General features: G+C 50.5%; 2 protein-coding genes across 2 annotated transcripts; both read left to right on the top strand.

Moving 5' to 3' along the window:
* Positions 1-871: 871 nt before the first annotated feature.
* Positions 872-13,236, top strand: TBC1D13 (TBC1 domain family member 13). The gene is made up of 12 exons (XM_075772613.1): positions 872-959; positions 1,064-1,137; positions 1,773-1,813; positions 2,289-2,350; positions 2,638-2,737; positions 4,039-4,121; positions 4,280-4,439; positions 5,239-5,446; positions 6,146-6,309; positions 7,859-8,019; positions 8,251-8,308; positions 9,318-13,236. Exons 1-12 carry the CDS (start codon positions 937-939, stop codon positions 9,381-9,383), a joined length of 1,200 nt encoding a protein of 399 aa, XP_075628728.1. The 5' UTR covers positions 872-936; the 3' UTR covers positions 9,384-13,236.
* A 611-nt stretch (positions 13,237-13,847) lies between these two features.
* On the top strand, positions 13,848-16,524 carry ENDOG (endonuclease G). Its single transcript, XM_075772615.1, has 3 exons — positions 13,848-14,440; positions 14,992-15,101; positions 15,820-16,524. The coding sequence occupies exons 1-3, from the start codon at positions 13,937-13,939 to the stop codon at positions 16,103-16,105; spliced, it is 900 nt and encodes a 299-aa protein (XP_075628730.1). The 5' UTR covers positions 13,848-13,936; the 3' UTR covers positions 16,106-16,524.
* The last annotated feature ends 284 nt before the right edge of the window (positions 16,525-16,808 follow it).

The following is a 16,808-nucleotide window of genomic DNA, read 5'->3' as shown; positions in this document are numbered from 1 at the left end:
CACCCGCCGGAGCCGGAAGGCAGCGCGTCGGGACCCTGCGGACCCCGGCCCTCCCTCACACACCGTGACCTCACCGCCTCCCGCAGCAGTGACGTGACGTCACGGCTGTGACGTCACATCGCGGTGCTGCTGCACGATGTCACAGCGCGGGTCAGAGTGCGAGGCCACCACCGTGCAAGGGCTCGTTCAGCGCAGGGCCTCCCCGGGGCTCCTTGTGCCGCCCAGCCGGACCGGGCCCCGCCGCCCCCAGGCACCGCAGTCCCGCGCCTCCCTCTCCAAGGACCGCGGCCCAGAGGTTCTGTGAGCGCAAAGCCCGGGCCCCGCGCCTGCGCACCTCGCACCAGCGGCCGCCATTCCCACAGGCCTCGCTCGCAGCTGCCATTTGCACAGGCCGTAGGCACCAGACCTTGCCTGGGAGAGCACGACCGCCTCTGGGGTTCCTTCAGTGCTGTGAGTGCCGGCGGGGTCTGCCTGGCACCGGGTGACTGGGGGAGCCCCGGTGAGGGGCCTGGCTCCTGGCCGCGGGGTCTTTTCTGAGGCGGGCACCGGAGGCGGCTGTGAGCGCTGCTGGCGCTCAGTGCTTGGGGAGGAGGCCCCAGCCCTGTCGCACCAGGGTGAGAGGGTGGTGCTTGTGATGGGCACAACCTGCAGCAGAACCACCCCCCGCGGGGGAGCCCGGGCCGGCCTCGGAGCTCCCTCCCGGTGCGCTGAGCTGCTCGGGGCTCGGCCCGGGCTGACGAGATCAACGACGCCGCGGGCACGAGGCGGCAGCGGGGGCGGGGCTTATCGCCACGCCCCCACCAGAGGGGCGGAGCCACCACGGCGGGATGGGCGGGGCCCGGGGCGGGGCCTGTCCAGCCCCGCCCACCCCCCCGCGGGCAGGGTTTCCAGCCGGAGCGTTTATGCAGCGCGCGGGGAAGGGGCGCGGGGGCCGCCATGTCGCGGTTGCACCGGAGCAGGTCGGTGTCGGGGCCCGTCCCCTCTGCCGGGCGGGAGGGCTCTGTGGGCTCGGGGGGGGTGCCGGTAACAAGCGTTATAACGGCCGCGGCTCCGCTCTCCTCAGGATCGCGGACTTCCAGGAGGTGCTCGGCGAACCCACGGTGGCTCTGGCCAAGCTCCGCGATCTCTGCTTCAGCGGTGAGTGGCCCGGGGAGGTGCGGGTGACCGGCCGCGGCCTGGGGAGGAGGGCGCTGGGTACGGCCCCGGCCCCGGGCGGGCTCCCGCCGGCGGTGGCCCGGGGCTGGTGTTGCCCCTGCGGGACTCGGGACGGCTGAAGGCGCAGGCACGGGGTGCCAGGCCCCGGGGTGTCCCACGGCTGGAGGCCACCTCAGCTACCGCGACGTATTCCGCTCCTGGAGCCGTTGTGAAACGGAACGTGTTGGAAACCTGAGGCTGGCGGGTGTGTTTTCAAGCCCAAGCTCCATCAGGCTGCAGCGGTTCCCACCCGGCCTTTGAGCACAGCCACAAACTTCCAGGGAAGCCCTTCCTTCCCCTCTCCGAGATGTTTGTGGGTTTCATTGCTTCTGCTGTGCCCTGTCCATCACCTGCACGGTCCCCAGCTTTCTGCTCCCAACTCCTGCCACAGGCATCCTCCCCGCGGAAGGCACCGGCAAGTTTGGCACCGTGTATAACCCCTATAGCGTCCCTCTGAAAACTTCTTGCCCCCTGGGGAGGAAAAGTGCTGCCTTGGCTGTTTGTGTGGTGACGTTAGCAAACCGCGGTGAGGAGATTGGGGCTAACGTAGTTATTTCTCTCTGCCTGATGTTCCACAGGAATTCCCTTTGATGGTGGGCTGCGGTGCCTGTGCTGGAAGGTGGGTTTTGCTTGGGGCACTTTTGTTTCTTGCGAGTGATGCTTTGGGTTGCTTAAGTAAACACTATTTTGAGGCACTTAAAATTGTAAATGACAAAAATCCAGAGCTTAAAAGCCACTCAAAATCGACAGTAATTTGTGGAGATCAGCACTGGCACAGTTGCAATAGCACTTACTGACACAGGACAGCCATCGCTTTGGATGATAGAAAGTGCTTGTCTGCTCTTTGCATGAGAACAGCCCTCAGCACTAAGCTAGAAGTGCATTTCGGTCAGGTTAGCTATTGATCAATCCTACAAATAAGTCAGTCACTGAAATATTCCTGACTGTCGCTTGGCAAAGTACTAGGCTTTCTGGAGAAAGCTCCCAGTGTTTTCAGAGAGTCAGTTCTAGCCCCTGTGTTTGTTTTGCTCGTCTTATGGGTATAACAGCTCATTTTCCAAATACTAACTTGTGTGCATCTGTCTTCTGTACAGATACTCCTGAACTACCTCCCTTTAGAGAAAGCCTTATGGAGCTCTTTGCTGAAGAAACAAAGGTGAGGACATTGGTACTTGCCCCTTTATTTCTAATGATATCTGCAGAGAAGGAGAATAGTTCGTTGAATAATTAAGTACCTTCATAAAATGAATTGTTCTTATGTGGAATGCGGTGTTCTGTAGGCTGCCTGGTGGATTGACCTCTTCAGCTAAACCCAACTGAAAAGGAAATCAAATGCCTTCTGGCTGAGCAAGGGGGTACAGAGAAATCTATTTGAATTCAGTCTGGGTGCTTGCGTTGACTTAATCTTCTGCTTCATTGCAAATTCTCCTTTTCTTCCTTAAGGGATCTGTATTCCCAGTTCCTGAAGGAAATGATTATCCAGCCTGGGATTGCTAAAGCCAACCTGGGTGTTTCAAGGGAAGATGTGACCTTAGAAGATCATGTAAGTGTTGTTAAACCTTCATGTTGCAGAAAATTCTCCAGAGCTGTAAACTGTTGCTCTGGAGTCTGGACACCTGGGCTGCTCTTGGCTCTGTTCTCGCCTGTTTGAGGGACGGTTCCCAAGTACCAGCCTGGCACTCGTGTCTTAGCAACCTTCAGCGTAAATTATTGGCAAAGCACCAGCTGTTTTCAGCTATGCATATCCCTTCTCCCCTCCTGTGGGGCTAGTTGCCCAGGCTGTGGGTCTCCGACGGAAAGGGAGAGGCTCACCAGAGGTACCTTTAGCAAAGAGACGCTCTCCTGGGAAGTCAGGTCCGCCGGTGGACGCAGAGCAGGCTGATCTCAACAGACGGTATACAAGAGGCAAGAGAGTCAAGTTGGACTATGGCATGGAAAGCAAGAGACTTGCTTTTTTTTATTGACTATTTCCTGCATCCCTTGGCTTTTTCCTTCTCTGAAACTGCTGTATGTGTTGGGGGAGGGAATGAAGTAACTGATCAGAAGAGACTAAAATGATACAACTGCTTCCACGACTGGTCCTGAACATGAACTTCTCTGCTGGCGCGTAGTCTCCTGTGCTGCTGTGATCTCTGAAGGCCTAAAACTAGTGTTTGTAGAACTCCACGTGTCGGCAGTGATCTTTCAATCTCTTGGAAAATTGCTTTGTTTTCTTTTTCTTTCTGTTCTTCTCTCAGTTAGTTGTTAACTTTGCATGGATCTTGATGCAGAGAGAGGAAAGTGTGTGCGTGTGAAGGGGTGTTAGGTTTGTCGTATTGGAAAACCGGTCAGATACAGGATAGGTTGTTCATAGTAATATGTATTTCCTTTTTCCTGGGCACAATGGTGGTGCTTAATCAGTCTTCTTAGAGCTGAGATAGAGGGGGATATCTGTAACTAATAACCACAATGCCTAAGTACTGTGTGGGTGGGTAACTCTTACTCTAAGTAAAAAGACCATCTCCATTGCACAGGTTGGAGCTGCAATCTTGTTGACACAGGATGGGATAGCTGATTTGGGAACTAAGTCATTAAGAGGCAGGTAAAAAGGGATTGGAAATGTTCGCTTTTGCCTCTCAGGTGAACCTGCGTGCTCACTTGTTTCACTAGCTCTGATCTGCTTCACACTGTGTGAAGAAACAATGCTAAACATAGCTAGTGAGAGGAAAAAAAATTAAACCTGATGTGCTAGGAGCGTGCTGGTACTGGATGAGAGGGACAGCAGAAATGTTAAACCAGTGTATATTTACTCTGGATTTTGATACATGTGAAACACGCTTGTTCTGGTTTTGTTTTTTTCTTTAGCCCCTCAATCCAAATCCAGACAGTCGATGGAATACTTACTTCAAGGATAATGAAGTGCTTCTCCAAATAGACAAAGATGTCAGGTATGTGAGGCATAATGACTCAGATTTCTGAAGCCAAGTGGTTTGGTTAACACATTGTACTTTGAAAACAAAGTTTAATATTAAACCAAGCTTCCCATTCAACGTGGGGCATGTACTTCCTTATTCTTATGCCTGATTTCTTTCTGTACCCATCCTAGGAGACTGTACCCTGACATGGCATTCTTCCAGCGCCCAACAGACTACCCCTGCCTTTTAATCCTGGATCCCCAAAATGAGTTTGAGACACTGCGCAAGCGGGTGGAGCAGACCACACTCAAGTCGCAGACGGTGGCGCGAAACCGCAGTGGGGTTACAAATGTGAGATCTAGGTGGGGGCTGTCCATGGGGCAAGGCATCCTAGCTGATAAGGGGAAGGGTGTTTCTCTGGCTTTTTTCTGTTTCTCTCTGCTTGCATTGTGGAATTGAGCCAATACCCCAGCATTACTGTGTAGTCTGGTGGTGAGACAGCTTTGTAGAACCAGTTGATTTGCCTGATGGTTGGTAGGGAATTATAGGTGTATTTTAAGGGTTATTTCTTCCTGACTTCTGGTGGAAGTTGGGAGTTGCAGGAAGATGTATTTTATGCTTGATGTGTGTCTTTCTATGTAGGAACAAAACACTGAAGGGTTAATTTACTGAAGTTGAATTTTTTACATATTCTTCCAGAACTGGATATCAAACGTTCAATTAGGAAAAGAGCTGGGTATCTGCCAAGGGGTGTGTTGTCTCTTTCCTCTTTTGTGAGCGTTACAGCACAAGTGCCACGTGCTGTTGGGGAAGGTGGCTTGCTACCACAGCAGATCTATACTTTTCCTCATACTACTAACAAAGAAGTAGAACTGCTGTGGTTTCGTACTGCAGGGGATCAGGTGGTGAAGTGATTTAGAGGAACCGTCTGTTGTGTACGGACTGCTTTGTTTTCAGGGACAGCCACACTAGGACCGCACTGTGCTTCCCGAGCTACTTGTCTTGGTTTATGTTATCAGCTGTCTGCTTGGCACAAGCTGCCCAAATCTTTTTGGCCTATGTGTATTAAAAGTCAAGCTTGGCACATGTTCAAAACTACATGTAGCAGTTGGTTATCCTGAATCGGTCCTAGTCGTGCCTTGCTTTTCAGGTGAGCTCCCCTCTTAAAACGACATCAAACTCTCTGAGCGAGTACGAAGTTCTGCCCAACGGCTGTGAAGCTCACTGGGAAGTGGTGGAGCGAATCCTGTTCATCTACGCCAAGCTGAACCCCGGGATAGCGTATGTTCAGGGGATGAATGAAATTGTGGGGCCTCTTTACTACACCTTTGCTACAGATCCTAACAGCGAGTGGAAAGGTGAGCGACTCTTTTGGCTGCTCAGTGATGGCTGCTGTACTGCATGCTCTCTGTGTAAAGAATTGTTTTGTGAATGAAACTCACTTTAAACAGCTCTGTTTTGACTGTTTGGGGCCAAAAAGCAAACACAGCAAGAGATAAGGAGTTTTGGGAACCACGGTGAACTGATAGAAACTGAATGGGCTGTGAGTGGTGAGGACATGGGAAGTGAGGATTTTTGAGGGGGGTTTTGTTTGTTTTGCATGGACTTAAGTTGCGCTTTGTGAAACTTAATGCCTTTAAAAGCTGTTGTTTACACGTACTATATATACCTGGTAAGAAAAGAATGGAATGGGAGTACTTTGCCTGTTGCTTCTACTTCATGGGAGCTCCAAGGGTGTGTGCTAATGGCAGGGAGAGCAGATGGTGTTCTTGGGCATAGATAACTGGTTTGTGACCCCATGTCATGAAGACCCTGTGTTGCACACGGGGCTGTTTTTGCAGTGGCTCTGTAGACATTTCTAGTTTAAAAAAAAAAAAAGTGTCTAGTCTTGTCCCAGGCCAAGCAAGCTGAGATCTTGTGGGTCCACTACTTGAATCCAGTACAGCAACCAGATTATGGAGCAAGAACAGTTCTGAGTCTGTGTGCCACTGTCAGCGGTGCTTCCTCTATTTCCCCATTATTTATTTTATTATTTTAAATTATTTTTTTTTTCCCAGAACATGCTGAAGCAGACACATTTTTCTGCTTTACCAATCTAATGGCTGAAATCCGGGATAACTTCATTAAGAGCCTGGATGATTCTCAGTGTGGTATTACCTACAAAATGGAGAAGGTCTACTCTACTCTGAAGGAAAAAGATGTGGAGCTGTATTTGAAACTGGTGAGGAGCTAGGTGTTTCTCTCTCTCGGTTGGAATGTGAGGACTGGAGCTTGATAGTGTGTTTAAATGTCAACCGATTTTGTTAAACTGTTACTGTGCTTGAATAGAGAGGTTGAGAGAGTGTGTGAAGGACTTTGCCTATAGGGCACAGAGGCTCTCTTATCTGTGAGCTGAAACAACCTCTCCTTGGAGTAAACCTAGAGCAAGCTGACACAGCAAGGCTTTCCTCCCCTGCCTGACCGTGAAAGCAAACAATAGTTGTTGCAAAGCTGCCAGCTGTGAGTCTGAAATGACTTGGCCTCTATCCCTGGTCACCTGGGTTAAGGCCTGGTTGGAGCTGGAGTCTTTACTCCCTTCCAGTTGTCAGGCAAAACATGGATTTTGCTGTAGACTACCTTGGAATTTGAGGTTACAGGAATTGTATCTCCGTCTTTAAGAACAAAACAAAAAACAGCTCCCCCATCCATGCATGTGCTTCTGTTGCCACTGGCTGCCCCGACAGCACTAACTAATTAACTACGTGGAGATCATTCCAGACGTAAACTGAAATCAAGCAAGCTGTTGACCATCCCGCCTACCTAACTGTATCATTCTCCTTCATCCAAGGATCGCTGAGTGCCTTGGCTTGGCGTGAGCTTTGTACAACATGTAGAAGGCAGTTTTTTGTTGAAAACATCTTCAGGTTTTATAGGCGTTTGGTGTGAAAGTCCAAGGAGAGTTTGGAAGGGAAAGCTGTTCTTGTTACTCCAACCTTCACCAAATCACACTGAGATTTTTTTTGTGTTTAGAAAAATCAGGATATATTTCTTTTATAATCCGAAAGATGGTTTGTCAGCACAGTGACACAACCCACAGTGTTGGCTGGTGGCTGATTCAGTGGGGAGAAAATAAACTGCTTACTGTTTGGCTGGCAGGAAGTGGTCTTGGCTATGCAGCAGCTGGTCCTCAAGAACATCAGCAGGGTCCTGAACTCATTTGACCTTGATTAAGCTTATGGTCCTTTGGATTTAACAGCAGAAAACAAGAAAGCTTCAGGCTGGAAGTACTTCCAGTATGTTTTACTGACCATCAGTAAAATTCTGTTCAATCTTTGTTTCTTTTTTGTGAATAGTAAACCTTTTGATAAGGGCTTCGGAAGGGAGAGGAAATCCTGATAAAACAGTGCCTCTGCTAGAGGGGGAGGGCTGTGGCTTTGCAGATAAAATGTTGTTGAAATAGGAACGTTAAAATTACTTGGCAAGTTCAACGGAACTAAGACAAATAGTGCCTTTAGGAAGAAAAGGTTCCTTTACTCCATGTTGTGGACAAAGGAGTATTTGTCTGGGTTGTCTGTAGATGTGGAGCATGACTGCACTGAAAATCTCTCTCCGTCTAGCTTGAATGTGAGTCTTCAAAGAGGCAATGGGTTTGCTGATGTTGCAGTATGAGTTGGCAGCTTAGAGTGGCAACTCAGGGTGAAGATGGGGATGGAAACACGGGGTGCATCTCTTACTTGTAGGGAACTGGCTGAGAGCATGTATTCATTCTTTACCTGGTGCATGTCTGACAGCAAGAACAGAACATCAAACCCCAGTTCTTTGCCTTCCGCTGGTTGACGCTGCTCTTGTCCCAAGAGTTCCTGCTGCCAGATGTCATCCGTATCTGGGACTCCCTCTTTGCTGATGATAAGCGCTTTGATTTTCTTCTGCTCGTCTGTTGTGCCATGTTGACGTAAGTACAGAGGTAGCCGTCCTGCTTTTCTCTTTCCCTTCTTTACCTAAATCCGTGGATCCACAAGTCTTTTGTAGGCATGTCTTAAGGCACCTGGTGAATAGGTTCTAGTCACTTGTTACAGTGGTAGCAAAAGTGTTTTCAGAAGCCTCTCCAAGGGCACAGTGTAGTCTGTTTTTAAAGCTCCTCTATAAAGAGTCAAAAGTAGCTGGAATAATTTCCATCTTTCAGACTAATCCGGGATCAGTTGCTGGAAGGAGACTTCACTCTGAACATGAGGCTGCTGCAGGTAAGGATTAAATACAGTTGGCATAGGGAGAAATTTTAAGAGTCTTGAAATAGTACTGTGAGAGAGGATGATATTAGGGCTATGCCTGGCTGAAGAGAAGTACCAGATTTCTGACGGCTGCATGCAGAAAAATCTTAAGGTGGATCTTGCAGCATGCTCATTACTGGAAGTATGAATCTTCTCATGCTGTGGTCCCCACACCCATGGGGAAATTGAACTCATGACAAATGACTACTTTAACTTCCTTGGTGGTGGTGTGTCTGCTCCCTGTACTGCTAACTGGGTTTGCACTTCCACGTGCAGGAGAGGGCTGTACGCTTTCTGTTTTGTCACCCTTGCTCTGTAGGGATCTTTTCTCCTTCCTCCCCCTTCTTAGTGCTACAGTAGCAATGAGCCCTATTTCAGAGAGCAGTATTCCTTCTCTGATCTTTCGTTGGTGGGGCACAGTGCTGCTGTCTGGAGCCCAGCATTGCCATTAAAATAAAGCCCATGCTAGCCTACAGAGAAATTGTCATAGACTAGAGGTTTTTAACATCTTTTGGTTTGCAAAAAAAAATTAGTATTTTCCAGCAAAGATGTGAAACCCTATGTAACAGTGTTAAGTTTATTGGCTGGAGGCTTTTGTTTAGTTCTGAGATCTGTGAGAGCCCAAGGTTGAAAACACCTGCACTGAACAGTAGGATATCTCTAATTCTGCCAGTTCCTGCTTTGGGCTGTGCAAAATACTGGCTTTGATATGGCTTTCTGGCATGAAGATAGCCATTGGAGCAGGCCGGCTTACAGTACCCTTGGAGGACAAAGTAAAAAAACAAACAAACCTTCTTGAAGGGTATTGAGGCTCAATCAGTTACAAAACAGGAAACTGTTAGCTGTTAAGGGAATAACTGAACGTGGTAGTACATGATAATAGGCCAACAATGCTGTTGTTGAGGTTTGCCCTGCTTAGGTGGAACAATGTGTGCAAGAAATGCTGGGTAGTCACTTGTATCGCTTCGTTTCTTTGACACAGGATTATCCTATCTCTGATGTTCACCTGATTTTGAAGAAGGCAAAGGAACTTCAAGATTCTAAATAGCCTAACAAAAGGTGTCAGAGAAACTGTGTGACAGCGGATCCCAGGAAATGCTCCCACGCAGCGTGGTGCATTAAAGCTCCTAGTGGTCTCTGGGGGACTTCAGGTTTTGTGTTTGAGCTACTGGCCATCTTGAAGACTTCTTCCTACTCTATTTATTAGGTCAAGGACTGATTACTTCCCCATCTACGTGGGTCCTGCACTCCAGATTTTTTTCAAGTCTCAAATGCCTCTGTGCTGCCAAAAGCAGTTCTTTGTATCTCTTTTTAATGACTTTAAGTTTGGGGAGAAAGAAACCGTCTGTCTGGATATCCCTGAAAGGATGGACTCCTGCATCATGGAAGTAGCTCTCGTGGAGTAACTCCTGATGGAGAAGGGATGGGCTGAGTCCAGTAGATTTTGGTGGGTGAGTATAGAAGGATCTTCCTCCTGTGAATAGAATGTATCCCAATGGAGTCACACATCCTGCCGTTCAAGTAGCTTCTGGATTCTTCTCCTTCGTGTCTGCACTTAGCCATCCCTGGGGTGTGCTAAGAAGATTTCATCAGCTTCTGGTGATTGTCATCTGTCATCCAGCAGTTTGGACTCCTTTGCCTGGGAAAGAGATTTTGAGAAGCTGAGATGGAAGGACACAATTACAGCTGGTAGCTTTGCGCACTGAAACTGCCTGAATCCGGAATTGCCTTATCAACAAGGTCTCCTTGAGAGCAAGACTGCGGTGGTTTTAATCAACGAGTGAAGTGTAGCTTGAAGTCAAGCCTTACTACGCACAGCCTTAGAGCAGGAGCCTGTTGCTGCACGGAGGCATCAAGCTGCTTTCCTGGCTCTGAACTGGGGCATATCCAGCTACAGTCAGGATTCTGAAATACAAGAAATGGGCATCTGGTTGTGTGCAATGAAGACAGCTGTATTTAGGGGCTTATACAGGCACAGCATTGGGGTCTTCTGCCTCAGTGGTTTGCATAATACTACCTTGTGTAAGCTCCGGTCACAGTAACCTTGATACTGTCTCATAGTATTTGATACTGTCAGGAAGAGACATGGTACAAGTCCAACCTACAATTAAGAGTCATTTTCTGGTTTAATCCAGTATGCACACAAGCTTTTTGGTCATTAGCTGACTGCTGGGGCTGATCCACTTTTCTGTGTGCTGGTTGTGTTGGAGTCACAATCCTGAGTTGGACACTTCTCCCTCCTGAGAGGGAAACCACTGCATTTCAAGTACAGTGCAGCAGGCTCAGGTGAACATGGACTAAGACAAGCTACAGAGAGAACTGCTCACCTGCCAGCAGCGTCAAGCTGGTCAGAAACCATAATCCTCAGAGGGAGAAACTACAGCACCTGGGTGCTTGGGTGGTGCCGAAGGTCTTGAGTGAACACTAATCCAGCGTGCTTTTCCCTTTCTTTCTGTGCTGTGCTGGCTCACCTCTGCATAGCTGTTTGACACTGCAGTTTTTGGTGTTTATGGGTATTGATTTGTTAAAGGTCAGTCGTCTTTGTAAGATCTGCTTAAGCTGCTGATGGCCTAGAATTGCCCTAGCAGGAGGGATGTTGTCAGCCTTCAGCCTTTTTTTTACTAGTGTTACTTCCTTCACTGAAGGCCACTTCTTTACAGGCTACTGTAAATTCTCACAAGGGTGGGTGGGGAGACTAGAGGACAGGTTGATGCATGCACCTATGTTCTTACTGGCAATCCCAAGCAATCTTTGTGCCTCTTCAGAAGATGCTCAAGTGACACTGGTGCAGCCAGGTGTTGCCGCTGTGGTGCGGCAAGAGCAACTTAATCTGTAATTAATATATGTGGCTAACAGCATCCCTCTCTGCTGCAGTCCTTTCTAGAGGGTAGTTTTCCTCCAAGAAATACAGAACTGAGAGACCGGCAGAGCTGTGTGGTGAAGCATCCTGTCTGCTTTAACTATTGGATGGATGTTCTTCCTGCCTTGTATCCCTGAGGTGTTCCAGGTGGTCTCATGGTCTCAGCTCTTGGGTGCCCTGCACTAGACAGGCAGGTAGTCAGAACTCGTCTGGCCAAAGAACTAGCTGGTAGGCACAAACGTAGAACCAGAGGGTCAAACTCTTAGGCAGAATTGGACCTCCTCCAAACACTTCTGCCTCAGAACTGCCCTAAATACTGCTGCAGCGCTCTCACATTCCATGTACAAGCTCTGCTCGCGCCTCCCTGAATACCTGGGCTATCCGTTTTGGGTCCCCCTGGCAAGTGCAGGGTTCGCTTAAGCTGTATTTTCTCAGTGCAAACAGGAGCATCTGTGAGGGTTCCTGCTCTTGAATAGCTAGAAGTCTGCATAAAATAACCTGATAAGGCAGCAGGCAAATCAGAATTAAAGCATTACTTGTAGATTAACTTACACTTGTTTTCAGAGTAGCATTTGAGCCCTGAACTTGACCTCCTGCAGTGGTGTTGCCCAGCTCAGAGTTGGGTGCTGGTCTGTAGCATTATAAACACTTGAGGAAGATGCCAGGGAGGTACCTGCTCCAGTAGCAGTGCAGGTGGCTGGCTGGGTACCGGTGTCACACTGTCTTTCTTTGGGGAAAATGTTCTCCTAGGGGGTGATGGTGAATGCTTTTAAAAGGAGTCTGCAGTGGTTTAATGGGATGTGAGAGCTTTGGCTACTGGAAAGGTTCTCTGGGATAAATTCTGTAGCCTTATCCAGACTGTGGCTGCTAAACTGATTTTTTTTTTTTTCTCTGGGGAGAACTTGTAACAGCTCTGATGGACCCAGACAGGCTGGTTCCTACATGAAAAGCTGGTTTATGTCCCTTCTTAATCCCCTCCTGTGTGGTAGGACTTCTGTCCTGCTGTTGAAAAGGGCTATTGAAAGGAGTTGTACTTTTCAATGACTTGGGACATCCATTTCTTTATTCCAAGACTTGCTCCTTTCTTTAAGAGCAAAATGAGATTTTTCTGAGGGAGAAAAGCAAGTCTTGTTACCAGCTTTTGAATCTCCTCATGAGTTTCTTTGACTTCATTCCTCAAAGGCTTTTGGTGAATTTTTTTTTATTTATTTGTTGCTGTTGAGGTCAGATGGTATTTAACTAGTGGTTCCTTGCTTGTGTGGCCAAGTAACAACTGCTCCACCTTTGAGATGTTTCCATCTCTGATTTCTTTCAGTCCTAATCTGCTGCAGGAGCAGTGAGATTGGCTGAAGTGGCACTTCTTTGGGTCAGGAGGTGTTAGTCTGGGGTGCCTTCGGGACACCTTGTTTCATAGGGACCTGAACAGAGGATGTTTAAATAGCTCATACAACACCTTCCTCACAAGCAGGACTGCTGCCAGGCAGGGACCCATCTTCAGCTGGGAGGAAAAACAGGGCACTACTGGATGTGGGGAGAGATGAGCCTTCCCTGGGAGGAAGAGCTCTGCTCTACCGGCACCTCCCTGTAATTCAGGCTTTGGGAAACTTTGTGGCTTTGCTAATGAGGTAGAAGCGACAGGATACTAGAGCTCAAGTCGTTGATGGTGGTCACTCAGAACACTGATTTTTTTTGAGTTTGAATTTTGTGATCTAACGTAGAGTTACTCACCCTTGGGCAGCGAGCAGAATGAAGGCCAGAAGTTGCTTGGCGGGAGTCTGGGGTGTTGGGAAAGCAGAGGCTGTTTTCCCTTAATGGGTGTCAGTGATTTTATTTTAGCCATTTGGAGCGCTCTTCTAAAATGCCCTTTCCCCAAAAGAGAGGAACAAATGACACTTTTTTTTTTTCCTACCTTGTCTGGAAAGAATTGCCAGAATAGGGTCTAGAGAACACTTTTCATCACTCTAACCTCCTTCTTTTATGCTTCTTTTTAAACACTATTTTTATAATGCTTCCTTTAACTAAACAGGTGGCTTTGTGCAAACATCTCCTGTTGGTGATGTGACTCACGGTGTTGAGTTTGGAGTTAATGCTGCTACAGGTGATGACTACAGTATTTCTAAACAGTATTTCTAAACGCTCTCCGTGAGAGCGGCTGGGGGGAACCAGGCAGCAGCAGTAAGCTGTGGCAAGGCAGGGCCCTGGAGCACGCTGCGGCTTTGCGTACAAGCTAGCCTGTCCGCCTCGCCATCTCTTTGCCAAGATGGTTTTGCTTTGCCTTCGCCCACCCCGCCGCTGCCTCAGGTTGCCGGGGGGGGGGGAGCTGGGGGAGCGGTGGTTTTCCTCGAGGAAAACGCTGCAACCGCGGGCGCTGTCGGGGTTGGGAGAGCGGCGCCCGTGCGTGGGCTGGCGGGGCTGGGGCCGTGCGGACGCCAGGGCGGACCGTGCCGGGAGGTCGCCGTCGTGTCCGGCCAGGGGGGAGCCGCGGTCCCCGCTGTTTATTTTTGTACTTTGCCCTTTGAGCCCCTCCCGCGGCCGCTGGGCCCCTCGTTCCACGCCGTTCTCCCGCTTGTCCCAATAAAACGGTTTCTTCTCTCGCCGCCGCCGGGTCCCGCGGGATCGCTGCGCGCCACGGCGCCCTCTCGCTCTTAAAGGGGCTACGGTCCCGCGAGTGGCGCAGGACTGCTCCCGGAAAGCCGCGGCCCGTTTAAGCGGCGGCCGTTCCCGCGGCGCAGCGCACGGCCATGCTGCGGGGCCGGTGGCTGCTGCCCGGCGCTTCGCTGGCCCTGGGCGCGGGGCTGGGGGCGGCCCTCACCGCCCGCCGCGGGGCCCAGGACGATGCGGAGGGGCTGCTGGGCCGCCTGCCCGTGGTGCCCGCCGTGGCGGCGGCGGCGACGGCCGGTCCGCCGGCTCTCCCGGGCTCGGGACGGGCCGAGCTGACCAAGTACGGGCTGCCGGGGCTGGCGCAGCTGCGGAGCCGCGAGTCCTACGTGCTGTGCTACGACCCGCGGAGCCGCAGCGCGCTCTGGGTCATCGAGCAGCTCAACCGGGAGACGCTCAGCGGCACCTCCGAGCGCGCCGCCTGCGATTTCCAGGAGGACGACTCGGTACACGAGTACCACCGCGCCACCAACGCCGATTACCGCGGCAGCGGCTTCGACCGCGGGCACCTGGCCGCCGCCGCCAACCACAAGTGGAGCCAGAAAGCCATGCGGGACACCTTCTACCTCAGCAACATCGCCCCGCAGGTAGGGCCCGCCGCGAGCACCGGGGACCCGCGGGGAGACTTGTCCCGCCCGGGGCGGATGGAGGCGGGGAGCTGCCCGGGTTCAAGGGCAAACGCTGCTCCCTGCTGGAAACCGCCTCGGAGCGTCTCTGGCTCTTCCGTGTCTTTTGTCCCTATAGCCGTTCAGCAGAGAGGGCCCAAAGCGACCAAATTCACTCGAGGGCGCTGTATTTCCTGCTAAACTTAACGGTGATCCTGCAAACGCACCTGCCTGCGTGCTCCTCTCAAGCCATGAGACGCCGTTCGGTGCAGCTCCTTGCAGGAGCAAAGTTAAACAGGCCGACAGATGCTTGCAAAAAATCGTGGCCTGAGGCCGAGTGGGTTCTGTTCCTGGGCGTGCACGGCAGGACCTTGCCATACACAGCTTCCGGAGCGGAAGCGATAGTGGAGATCTCTTTTGGAAAGTGCCCGGGATGCTGTGGGACGTGTTACGGAAAAGGCAGGTGTTATTACTCTGAACAGTGAAGAGATTCCCCAGTGACTGACTGTGTGTTGCCCTGGTTGTGTTTCTAGGATCCGCATTTAAACCAGAATGCCTGGAATAACCTTGAGAAGTACAGCAGAAGCTTGGCAAAGAACAACAAGAACGTCTATGTCTGCACAGGACCCCTTTACCTGCCCAGGTAAACATGGGAGCCAAGCTGGGACCGTGCTTGGAAGATGCATCATGCTGGGAAGGGAAAGCAGGCTGGGGGGGTGCAGCCTCGCCGCTGCTCCCAAAGGGCAGCGATCTGCTACGGCCCCGCTCGGTGGGTGAGAGCAGCTGGGCACAGAGGTTCTGTGGAAAGGTACTTTCTTAGGATTAGTTTGTGTATTTCCCATTCAGTTGATTATTTTGTGAGCAAAAGTGGGTTTCTTGAGCTACAACATAACCGATTCACTTTTGTTTGCAGTCCTTTAGCAATCTCATTGTAGCAGATTACTAGATGATTAGATTGACAGATTAGACTGCAGACCCCTTCCCTGCAGAATAAAGCTTCTAGATTTTCTTTCATGGACTATTTCTGCACTTAAGAGCACAACTTAATTTGCAAAGATCTTCACGTAGCGCTAAGAAGCAGCTATCACGAGTTGAGATTTCTTGAGCAGCAGGAAACAGCTTGGAAAGGCTGTTAGAGACAGCGGGGAAGGGGTGGCGGGGGGGAGCAGACCCAACTCACAGCTCGGCCTCGCCATGTGAGGTAGCCCGTTTCAGCAGTGTTTTTACACCCCTACCGCAGAAGTAGGGTTGTTCCCTGCCACGCTGAAGGGTGGGGGCTCACTCGGGGTGGGGGTGGAGGGATGAGGGGGCAGATGTGGCACAAGACTAGGAGGTAAGCTGGGACGTTTTCGTTGGCGCAGGATGGAGGCCGATGGGAAGATGTATGTCAAGTACCAGGTCATCGGGAAGAACAACGTGGCCGTCCCCACCCATTTCTTCAAGGTGCTCATCTTGGAAAAGGAGAGCGGGGAGATTGAGCTGCGCTCGTACGTGATGCCCAACAGCCCTGTGGATGAGAAAATCCCCCTGGAACGGTTCCTGGTTCCCATTGAGAGCATTGAGCGAGCCTCAGGGCTCCTCTTTGTCCCAAACATCTTGAAGAGAACAACTAACTTGAAAGCCATCACAGCTGGAAACAAGCGTTGAACCCTGCTAAACAAATCCAGGTATCCCCTGCAAAGGGACTGACAGCAGTCACCTGCTGCAATTTTAAATGTGGGAAATAAGAATCAAACCAATGCTTTCTTCCCCCTTCCCCTTGTTTGGTGTGACAGTGAAACACGTGCCCACAGGTCTCAAGGGCAGGTCCTGGGGAAGGCTCCCAGGTGCTTGACATTGTAGCAGGTCTCTAGAATTTGCCCCTAATCCACAGTATAGAGCGCACCCCCCACACAAAGGGAGCATTAAGCCATAGGGGGAAGTTATTAATTTCTGCTATTTAGCAGGGAAGGATGGGAGCAAGATGGGTGCAGGGGGAGGAGAGGTTCCCATCTTTCTGTGGCTAAGGGATTGTATGATTGTTTTCTTTCAGAAGATGGTTTTAGCAGTAAAGCTTTGAAAACCCATAGCATTGGTTGTTTCTTATCTGCTCTTACTAAAGCTCTGACTATCTCAGCAGGAGGGGGGAGGACAGAGCCAACTTTTCCAGCTGTTTTCCTGTTTGAGCTCACTGTAGGCAGAGCTTAAGGCATCATGGATGGAGCCAGGCTGTAATGAGCTTTGCTGATGTGCTTCAGTGCTGAGGCCCAACTGAAGCTCCAGCCCTTCCTGCTGTTGGGAAGGATGAAGCCTTGGAGTTGAAGGGGTTTCTGGGACAGGAACAGCTTCTTGGCATAGGGACTAGTTTTGA

This window comes from Balearica regulorum, chromosome 20 (assembly GCF_011004875.1).
Source record: "Balearica regulorum gibbericeps isolate bBalReg1 chromosome 20, bBalReg1.pri, whole genome shotgun sequence".
Classification (NCBI taxonomy): Eukaryota; Metazoa; Chordata; class Aves; order Gruiformes; family Gruidae; genus Balearica; species Balearica regulorum.
The sequence above is the reverse complement of the archived record's forward strand: the minus strand, read 5'-3'. Positions and strand labels throughout refer to the sequence as shown.